General features: G+C 36.6%; 2 protein-coding genes across 7 annotated transcripts in view; one reads left to right on the forward strand and one right to left on the reverse strand.

Moving 5' to 3' along the window:
* Window positions 1-3,055, forward strand: part of LOC107721549 (serine/threonine-protein phosphatase 2B catalytic subunit alpha isoform-like) — a 46,747-nt gene extending 43,692 nt beyond the window's left edge. For both annotated transcript variants that reach the window (XM_016529625.1, XM_016529626.1), the window contains one exon: window positions 1,133-3,055. In XM_016529625.1, the coding sequence (XP_016385111.1) occupies window positions 1,133-1,296 (164 nt within the window). In that variant the 3' untranslated portion in view covers window positions 1,297-3,055. The remainder of the gene's footprint in view (window positions 1-1,132) is intronic.
* A 1,203-nt stretch (window positions 3,056-4,258) lies between these two features.
* The window catches only part of LOC107721555 (zinc metalloproteinase-disintegrin-like batroxstatin-1), a 15,428-nt gene continuing 8,914 nt past the window's right edge, over window positions 4,259-10,772 (reverse strand). For all 5 annotated transcript variants that reach the window (XM_016529637.1, XM_016529636.1, XM_016529639.1 and 2 more), the window contains 14 exons: window positions 9,615-9,778; window positions 9,363-9,450; window positions 8,784-8,914; window positions 8,455-8,632; window positions 7,802-7,891; window positions 6,706-6,901; window positions 6,498-6,600; window positions 6,230-6,386; window positions 5,982-6,062; window positions 5,707-5,797; window positions 5,505-5,613; window positions 5,341-5,422; window positions 5,150-5,236; window positions 4,259-4,617 (listed from right to left, as the gene is read on the reverse strand). In XM_016529637.1, the coding sequence (XP_016385123.1) occupies window positions 4,588-4,617; window positions 5,150-5,236; window positions 5,341-5,422; window positions 5,505-5,613; window positions 5,707-5,797; window positions 5,982-6,062; window positions 6,230-6,386; window positions 6,498-6,600; window positions 6,706-6,901; window positions 7,802-7,891; window positions 8,455-8,632; window positions 8,784-8,914; window positions 9,363-9,450; window positions 9,615-9,778 (1,587 nt within the window). In that variant the 3' untranslated portion in view covers window positions 4,259-4,587. The remainder of the gene's footprint in view (window positions 4,618-5,149; window positions 5,237-5,340; window positions 5,423-5,504; window positions 5,614-5,706; window positions 5,798-5,981; window positions 6,063-6,229; window positions 6,387-6,497; window positions 6,601-6,705; window positions 6,902-7,801; window positions 7,892-8,454; window positions 8,633-8,783; window positions 8,915-9,362; window positions 9,451-9,614; window positions 9,779-10,772) is intronic.

A 10,772-nucleotide genomic window follows, 5' to 3' on the forward strand; every position in this document is an offset into this window, starting at 1 on the left:
CTGTAGCGAATCAATGCGTTTTTGTAAGAAAAATATACATATTCAAAATGTAATAATCATTTTAATGTAGCTTGCACCGACAGTTGTACACGGAAGCCGCTCCGGGCGGATGACGTATGAGTTCAGCTTTGCGCATGCGACGCTCAAAAGTGACGAACGCGGAAACGCAGGGGAGAGATCAAAACAAAACAACGGTCACTTATTAGAAATACAAAACGAGGATTTGTAAAGAAGAATGTCGGAGGATTTCGATATAAGCCAAGAGGAGACTGGTTTTCCTTTGCTAAAGTAAGGAAACTTTGCTTCCTTTGCTCCTGTTAACAAACGTTGGTTTTCAAGAGACTCACCGGCGCATGCGCAACGCTGAACTCATACCTCATCAGCCCGGAACGGCTTCTGTGTACAACTGCTGGCGCAAGCTAGATTAAAGTGATTATTACGTTTTGAATATGGATATTTTTCTTACAAAAACGCATTGATTCGCTACAGGAGGCCTTTGTTCACCCCCCAGAGCCGTGTGACACTTTTTATTTCACTTCTTTTAGACTGAAGCACTGCAACACCCGCTGACTGCAATGATAGAGTTTGGAATAGCCAGGACAATTTTTAATATATTTTATAACTCTGACTGGATTCGTCTGAAAGAAGAAAATCATATACAACTAGGATGACTTGAGGGTGAGTAATTTATGGACTAATTTTCATTTTTGGGTGAACTAACCCTTTAAAAAATGCAAAGCCTGTACGAATACTAGAAATGGTGAAAAATAATTGGGAATCATTTTTTTAAAAAATGGTTACACATTTTATTTATTTATTATAACTTATGTTATTTTGCCTGCCTGACTGTTTCCTTGATCTTTATTAAATAAAACACAGCCTAATTTTCATTTTTGGGTGAACTAACCCTTTAAATCATTCGAGGAATAGACTTTTTGGTCGCTGCAAATGCCCAAAGGTTAACTTATTTCAGTAAATGGCATATTGTAAGCTAGCACAGCTTGATCATTGTCCAATTTATTTTACTTTTTTCTTTTTTTTTAAACTGAACACTGAAAGTTATCAATAATCTTCATGCACATTTTCCTAACTACCTCATTTTCCTTGATTTAAATTTTTTTCCCCCCGGTAGCCATCCAAGGCTTCTCTCCTACACGGAAAATCCGCAACTTCGAAGAAGCTCGTGGCCTGGACCGAATAAACGAACGGATGCCTCCTCGGAAGGACGGCCAGCAACCTGACGGTACCACAGTTAAAACTGCCAACGAGAAAAACGGCACTGATGGGAATGTGTAAGGGGAGATTTTGCACTCTTCCTCTGCTCCATAGCATTTTCTCTTTCTCTGCCACGTTCTCCACAAGTTAGACCCCTCAACTGCCGGATCCTGCAGAGGAGGGCCTGAGATGTGGAGAGGAATCATTCCACAAGACAGAGAGAGAAATCACTTACAACTAAGTACAAACATGAGATTTTATTTATTAAATGAAATGTATTAGATGTACTAGATAGCAACATTTTAAAGACGAGTGAACATTTGAAAGTGCAAAAAACAGGTATACAGTCACAATGTGTCAACCTTTAAACTTCAACTACAGTTTTGTAACTCGAGAACAGAGATGTGGGTTCAAGATGGTGTACAGATCAGAAGATCTAGTTAATCCCAGTTTTATAATATTTTATGTCACAATGTATTTGGCAAGGGATGGTTTGAATATACTGATGTATGTTATCAATAAATGTCTGTAAGGGATTTATTAAGGCAAACCAAACTTAAGGGGAATAAGTTATACTGAAAGTTCATCGAAAAATATTTTATATAACTGTTTAATAATATTCAGTTTCAAGTAAGATTCAGACTAAATGAACATATTAGCTGCTTTGGGTTCCACATGTCTATTTCTACGTGGAAAAACTAGCATTTATATTCATTTTTGTCCGATTACAGCCAGATGACACACCACATGTAAGTAGCCATAACATTGATCTTAAATAGGAGTTGCTTGATTCTACTTGCATGAGTGAAAAAAGCAAAAACAAAGCATGTCTTTTGAAAGCACTGTCACAATCACATAATCTAACGTCTGCATCTGTACTGGAAGTTATTTTAGTCTCTTTAGAACTATCATTGGGCGAACTTTCAGACAAGACTTACTTTTCCTCATTTCATGTCTGCCACACTTATCTTATTGCTGTTTCTTAAAAAAGATGATAGATGAGATTGCCACGCAACAAACCAGTTTTATTTGTTAATATATACAGTGAAATTTGTTAGCATGCCTATAAGCTCATGTACACGTGTAACAGCCAATGTGGGACGTGTGAAGTTGCTTTGATCGACTCAAAAGCCAAAGTCTTTTTGTGCTGTGATGAGTTCGCTGCCAGAGCTCTAACCAACCCCATTTTAGGGTATGATGAGGAGGTAATGGGGTCAGTCTGAAGAATATTGCACTAAATGCAAGTCATTGTAAATAGAGAACACCTATACGTAACACGTAAAAAGCAGGAAGTCCTATTCTCTCTAAAGAATGTCCTCCAGGCTTAATGCAAAGTATTCATCTTTCACTGAGAGACTGCTCGTACAGACTAACGATTTCATCCAGTTTTTGCTCGAGACATTAACAAAGCATGCTGAGCTTGATAAATGTGTCACAAACTGACTTGGTGGTTTGAGCTGTAACACTATGTGAGGTATTGTGGTAAGGTTTTTACATGGCTGCTTGTTTTAACAGGTTTAGGGAAAATTGTGGTATGTGTCCACCTACTGTTGAGATACAGATACAGAACTTTAAGAGACTATGGAGGAAGAGCATTAAGCCTTTTAATGCATGTTTGTATTCATTTTAACAGGAGCAGCAAGTTTTGATTTTTTGATTTTGCGATGGTGTTAAATGGCTGATGCTATGCACGAGCAACGCACCCCATTTTCTGGAAGCATTTGAAATGTACATTTTAGACATCAGTTAATTTTGTAAAATGTTTTTGTGTGTGTGTGTGTGTGTGTTTGTTTTATTTTTTAAATACAGAACCAGTTCTTCACACGAGATTGATTTAAAAGAGTTCATTTTTTCATCCCAAAAGCATGCAAATCTAATAATATGACTAATATGTCATGCTAATCTTTAGGTGTATGAATTCAGCTTTTATGAGAAATCAATATGTGATTGCAGTGCGACCTTCCGGCATACAGCATTTCCTGAAGTGTGTATGTGTGTGTTTTGCATGATCAAATCAGTGCAGTATGTCTGTGGACTCCAAAGGGAAAATTTTCTACATTTATTTGCATGTATTTCAAATGATACCAATGGAAGTACTGAGATGAGATTAAGCAGTTTATCTGGGATCAGGTATACAGTTTTCCTTGAATGGTTTAACAGCGTGTGGGCTGGTCTTGGTGTACTGGCAACCTGAACTTCTTTAGTGGAAGAAAGAGGAAGTTTGAATCTATTAAGTTTCTGTGTGCAATGAAATGTTGAGTATTAGGCCTTCACAGGCTCAGATTCAATGAGGTCCCTGAAACACATCTGTGGGAATGTGTAGAAATGTTTATGCACAACTATAGCATCATTAAAAATACAATATGGGGAATTAATTGAAAAACCATTTTATCAAGTGCTTGTAATGCGAGGCCACCAGAAATTCTTGATATTATGTAGATGTATCAGTTAAGACGACAAAATAAAAACTGAAATACTGTGGACCTCATGTTTGGTCATATTTTGTCTTTTTAAAACAGTCACCTGAATGTGATTCAACATTAAAATATATTTCATTCATACATTCACATTGCATGTTACAAGTTTTCATAAATACAAAACTAAATGGTAAACACACAAATTATGTTTTAAGCATTTTTGTTTGATATCTCTTGAAAGTGCATTGTAACAATTTAAAAATATGTTAAAAAAAGAACAGTTGTTTTCACCTTGGTTGACATTGCAATGAAGAAATAGCTGATCAAAAATCATAAAAAAATCTACTGTACATAAGGCAGGCTCAATTACACAGAAACAGACTGTACAAATAAAATGAAATTTTAAAAAAAGAGATCATTTTCAGTTAAAAACAAACCTGACTTCAAATTCATTATTTAACTCAAAGACAATCTTTTACACGGTCAAATGATAATAATAACTCAGTGTGTCAGTCTCATATTTATGCTAAGCATGTGGCTTATTTTCACAGACATTAGATTTTTCTTGAAGGGTTTACTAAGCCTCAGTCTCCTAACACACTTCTGCAGGTTCTGGTCTACTGTACATAAGGCAGGCTCAATTACACAGAAACAGACTGTACAAATAAAATGAAATTAAAAAAAAAAGAGATCATTTTCAGTTAAAAACAAACCTGACTTCAAATTCATTATTTAACTCAAAGACAATCTTTTACACGGTCAAATGATAATAATAACTCAGTGTGTCAGTCTCATATTTATGCTAAGCATGTGGCTTATTTTCACAGACATTAGATTTTTCTTGAAGGGTTTACTAAGCCTCAGTCTCCTAACACACTTCTGCAGGTTCTGGAGTGACTGGCCATTCCAATCTGCTGCATGGTTCCACTTCTTGAGGTTTGACAGGTGCTAGACATCACACCCTTGGAGGAGGTGGTCTAAGAGCCTATGAGGGGGAGAATTATAAACTTGTCAGATATAATCTTTTTTATCAAAATGTTCTTAGGCTCAGTGACTGGGAGCGTAAACGTATAGTACACCCAAAATTCTGCCCATATTCATTCAGTTCTTCCTAGTTTTTATAGCAGAATATAATACAGTGAATGGTGACCAATGCTGTTGAGCAAGATTTTTAAGGCAAACATTTAAGTCAATAAATTCAATTTTAAATAAAACGGAGTACACATTTAGTTTAATTCAGTGAAAATTGTTTCTACACCAATTTTTTTTCATTCACAGTTATTGCACTTCTTCAGTAGATGTTGAATATTACACAAGTCACATGGACTGCATCTACTTTCAAGAGCAGCACAAATGCTAAACGTTTGGATTCCGCAGAAGCAAGTAAGTCATAATTGGTTTGAAACAACATGAGAGTGAGTAAATGATGACAGAATTTTCATTTTGGGCTGAGCTATTCCTTTAAATACTGATGTGAACATCAGTCATTACACATTATATAGAGTTAGCTTTGCTACCTGCCGTGCATTTATAAAGTCATTATGTAGAACTCTGGACTGGACTGAAGAGGGTGGAGGTGGAGGAGGTGCTGTAGGCCTTATTGCCTAAGAATAAAGAAGAGATCACAAAGTCCTGATCACACTTTCATCATTCACTGGGAATAGATTATGTTTGTAGTTAAATGAAATGATGAAATTAATTAAGTTACCGGAGATGGCTTCTGATTTGGTGTCGACTGAAGGCTGTAGTCAGGGATGTCGACTACATGAACTTTCTGCAGCCTTGGATGGCTATTGAGAAAACAGCAGTATTAAATACACTCCATTTATTGACTTTCCCCAGTGTTTAAGTGTTGGTTTCCTATAGTGTTACCGGAATGAATGTGGTGTGCTCTTTCTGCGCTTGTAAAAGAAGACGGCCAGTCCAAATAGAAGTATCCCAATCAGGACACAGACAACCACAGCAATGGCTATTTTCACACCTTGAAATGCAAAGGCAAAAAAAAAAACTCATTCATGATCCTCAAAACTAAAAGAATATGAGGCTATTTTGAGGGCAATATCTGTGGTACTACCTTTAGACAAACCATCACTTTCTGCTGGTGTTTCACAATCTGGCGGCAGCCATCCAGGTTGACATCTGCACTCCATTCTGTGGTCACAAACCTGTAACATATACACTTACATTAATTCTTCAAAATCAAGTTACAAATTCTGATGTATGTGTAACTTGTGAAAGACCTGAAATAGTCAAAAACCAATGACCTTTTGAAATAAAGCACTTTTTTTTTTCATTTTATGAAGACAATAAAGAAGTCAATGTTCGATAAAGGGATATTTTGGGTCATACCGCATGGCCTTTGCACTTGGCTGAGCAGTTTGTTGCTTTGTAAGCTGTCTCTAGGTCAACACACTCATTCTGGTTACAAACCTGAAAAAAAACAAACACATCGTGCTTAAATGACTTGAATGTCACAACTGTAGCAAACCTACAATGTTTTCAGGTTTCTTTCATTAGAGGTGATTAAAGGAGTTCATAGTTATGAAACTACAAGGAAGTTTGTGTATAACTGGCGTGTATCTAGAGACCAGTCTTACCATCCCTTCCCCACATTTGGTGCCAGTGTCGACTTGGCCATAATCATTTTCAGGATCGCTGTAGAATGTGGCTTTACATTCTTTGAATTTTACCAGCCGTCCATAATTGGGACTTGCATTGCCATTTTCACAGAACAGTTTTCCACACATCACATCTCTGAAGACAGACAGATAAGATTGGTGTTTGATCAGACGGGACAAATATAGTAATTGGACAGTATGATATGTGAAGAGATTAATGAATGACCAGATTGATGTAAAAACTTACCGTCTTTGGCATCCAATATATTTACTGCCATTATGTTTGCAGTAGGCGAAGTATTCTGCTCTTGTGTTGTAGTTGTAGCAAGATTCTCGAGCCACCACAGCAGCTTTATTTATTTTAATAAAAAGAAAAAAACAGGCACAGTCATATGGGCTTAACACTGATTATTTTTCACTATTATTGTGTTGCAACAATATATTATTGTACTCACTTGGACCCCACATTTTAATGCACTGCTCCTCTTTCTGTGGGCACTGGCCATTGTAGCAATAGCCTTTACCATTCTTGCAAGGGATTCCATTGACTGCAAAGACATCTTCAGGACACCAGGCTGATTTTCCAGTACATGACTCGGGCAAATCACAGTCATCATTTTTTGGACGACACACATGTGCAGCTGACATGATCTGAGGGGGAGGAATAAAAAACATGTAGGTTGCATACTTGTTGGTAGTTACCAGTATAAATGAATGAAACCATATGATAAAACACATTTTTGAGATGTTGACATATCGGTTTCAAATTATTGAAAACAATGATACATTACTTTGAATGTATTTATTTTCATATTAAAGCAGCACTATGTAACTTTTTCTGTGTTCAAAATTAGCAAAATGAGCGAGTACATCATGAGTTCATCTTCCAAACCGCGTTTTTGTCTTATTCCGAATCACTACGGTACACTTATAATAAGTACTTATATTTGGACTATTGTAGACTGGTCGGGTCGTCACCGCTGCGGAGTAACACATACCTGCGTGAATCGCCAAAGACATAAACTTAGAGAAGTAGCTCCAGTTGAAATGTTCTTCCGCGGGATGTGTGCAGTTCTGTTTATTAAAGGTGGGGTAAGCGATTTTTCAAAAACGCTTTAGAAAACTGATTCGGGCCGAATAGCAAAACAAACTTGTAGATTTTCTGTCGGGGATTTGTCGTGTCGCATCCAGTGTAGACCATAGATATGTACAGTATATATATCTATGGTGTAGACAGCATCACTGATTATAATGAGTTCTGCTAGAGCGCCAAAAGTTACATAGTGCTGCTTTAAGGGGCTATATTTTGAACTATTTCATTTCATCCCGTGGAGAACAGCGGATTCATTTTATTCTAATCAATATTCATGCGAGGGAACTCCTCAATTATAAAGATTTTGACAAATATATGGGCTTTAGCGGTTTAAGAACTGTTGAAATGCATGGAGTGTGAGTGTATGCTGTAGTAGGCTATCATATGTCCTAAAGCAGCTGTGTTAATCTGATACTTTCTTTATTTGATTAAAATGCCCCAGACTCTTGGAATCTTACCTTACAATTCTCACAACATTCTCCTGTTGCACATTGTGAGCCCTCTGTCAGTTTGCAGGTGGTTGCACTGCAGCATTGGTTTGTACACTCCTATGTAAAAACAGGTTTTGAAATAAAGACAACGAGTATGTTCTGGGCACATAATAAATTGTATTTTTTAAGTACTACTTCTCAGAATCTAGAAAAGCTCTTGGAAAGTAATTTCAGCAATGAATGAATGAACATCCAGGTAAAGTATGCCGTCCATCCTACACAAGTTCTGGCCAAAAAGAAGAGATGACTAACGTAGTGCAATGTATAAACAGATCTGCAGTAATATTACATGCATTCCATCTTTTATTTTGCACACTGCAGAGAGTGTAATTAAGATTATATAGTTAAGATAAATGAGAGATTGTCAATCCCATCTCACTGGACAACATTCCTGTCAAGAATTGTCTTTACATTTGCTTCTGATAGTATGTGGATGTGACTTGTTGAGTGTATCTAGTGAAATTACCATCAATAAAGTCATGCATTTAATTTTTTGTCTCTTTACAACCCATGTCATTCTAAAGGGCATTTTTATGTTTGGTGCTTTACTTTGATATTTGTTGCAAAAACATTTTTCAGATCATTGAATTGTCACATTTAGGAAACCCTAGTCTGCTTACCTTTACCGTTCCACAGTCACATTCTTCTCCTGTCTCCACGAATCCATTTCCACATACAGGTGGCTGAATCAATTCTTTTGGTTTGGGCATATTCAGAAGACATTCTGGGTTTTTGTTGTTCAGGTAGTCCACATAGTTACTAGTACTGCAGCTGCTGAAGTGTTGTGGGATGAAATAGCTGCGGAGACATGGAGCAGTGATATTTGTTCAGAAGATTTAGGCTCTGCAAAAGCTTCAAAATAAAACTTTACAGTAGAAATGGCAGATTTGTTGTTAAAAAACACATTTTAATAAACAAATCAAGTTCAACAATTATATGCATTAAGTACCTGAGGGCAGCTGTCATAATGCAAGTGCCATCAGAACAGACGCAGCTGCTGCTGTCGTGACTCATGCCCAGATTGTGCCCCATCTCATGGGCCATAGTAGCCCCCACTGATATAGCCTTCGAGTTGTGATCCTTTGAAGAGGAAAAATCAGTTAGTACTTAAACTATAGGTCCAGGCTTTTTTTTTTCATTCAAATGTTTGTTTAGTCTATATTATAATGAAGTATTAGGATTATTTTGGGAGGAAGAATAAGGCATTGCAACAATAAGCGAAACACCACAGTCAAGACCATGGTGAATCATCAGTATGCTGTAGTGGAAAATATTTCCTCTTCCCCATTATTGTGAAATTATTCTCTTCAAGGTTTTTGCTAAAACATGCAAATGTATTTGTTAGTAATTTTACTGCATTTGATGAATGAATTGATAAAACACCCCCAACCCATCTCCATACTGGCTTTCTGCATATATCCCTTTCCTTTATTGTGATCCTTTTCGATTATTTATTTTCATTCATGTTAGTTTCATTACATATGTTTGGCAAATATGTTTTTGACTTTTTATGAGAGAATATTAGTACCTGCACAATCCCTGTTGAAAGACCTCCACACAGGGCTCCATTGTGAGCTAGACCCACAGTTGCGCTATCAAGGTCAATTGCACTGAGAGAAGGACAAAAATCCATGTTTAATCCAAATTCAACCAATCCTGCTTGATTATATTCAGTAAGTGGTTAAAGTCTGTCTCCTTCCTGTTTCAGTTCCTAAACCATTTCAAAGTAGAACACAATGGCACAGCTTGGAGCAGACAAAGTATTGATTAACTATATATAAGGTGGGCATTGTCGTGCTGCTGTCTTTTGACGAGATCGCTGTTCCTCCACTGGGTAAATCTGTCCAAGGTTTCTCCAGCAACAGGAGACACTGTTATCTTATCACTATCTGTCCAGACTTCAAATCCAGTTAGAGCAACAAATGTGTTGATTTCTTTATATACCTGCACACCAAAAAAAAAAAGAGTAAAAGATGAGTTTTGAAGAGTTCATTTGCAAAATCCGATAAACGCCACTTTCAAAAAAATGCCGTGCATTATTCTCCACATATAGCGCTATCTGAACCCTAAACATGTTTTGTCAAAACGCCGATTTTGTCCACTTTCAAAGCATCGCGAGTTCACGTTTTACTGCAGTGCAGAAGCCGACAAGCGCCCTTGCTGTTTTTGAACAGAAGCCGATAAATCCATTTTAGCGAATCAGCGCGCAAAAGCAGCGCGTTATACAATGGTGAGGGCATCCATACAGTTTATGATCACAACAACAACAACGTTTGTCAGGCATCTACATTACAAAGACTAAACGAGTGTTTTTTTAAACTCTAAACTATGAAATGTTAAGTTATCTGCTTTTGCCAAAAAAACGACTTTTGGAGTTATCTGCTTTTGCTATAAAACAAACTTTTAATATGTAAAAAAACAAACATACTTTCAATGAAACTTTAAAGCTGCAGTCCGTAAATTTTGCCTCTTTGTCGCCATCTCTGCACTTTTGTTTTGACCAACTAAGGAAAAAAACATTACAATAAATCGCGCTACCAATGGTGATTAAATCTAAAGGTCGGTTAGCTCATATCACATCAAACCGTGCAAATGATTAGTATTGTTATACTTTATTCTCAAATTATTAATGTTAACAATATCAGCATTGCGTGACTACGTGTGTATTAGCGTGTAGATTTCAATTTCTGTACAGTCTAATATCTAATTGTCATACCATTCAAATTTCATATTAAGAAATTCTTTTAACCCAAAAAGCAAACATGCTCCCTTCGAACTGGTTGTCTTTAAAATACAAATGTTGTGTAATCCCAGGCTATCTGTAATCAGAAGCACATTTAAAACTGGAATATAATTTAATTCCATTCACATGTGTTTCATAAACACATAATCCTTTATGGATTACAATCCGCCATCAAAATGATAAATGTAATTATTC

The sequence above is a fragment of the Sinocyclocheilus rhinocerous genome, unplaced genomic scaffold (genome assembly GCF_001515625.1).
Source record: "Sinocyclocheilus rhinocerous isolate Xijiao unplaced genomic scaffold, SAMN03320098_v1.1 scaffold1626, whole genome shotgun sequence".
In the NCBI taxonomy this organism is placed as follows: Eukaryota; Metazoa; Chordata; class Actinopteri; order Cypriniformes; family Cyprinidae; genus Sinocyclocheilus; species Sinocyclocheilus rhinocerous.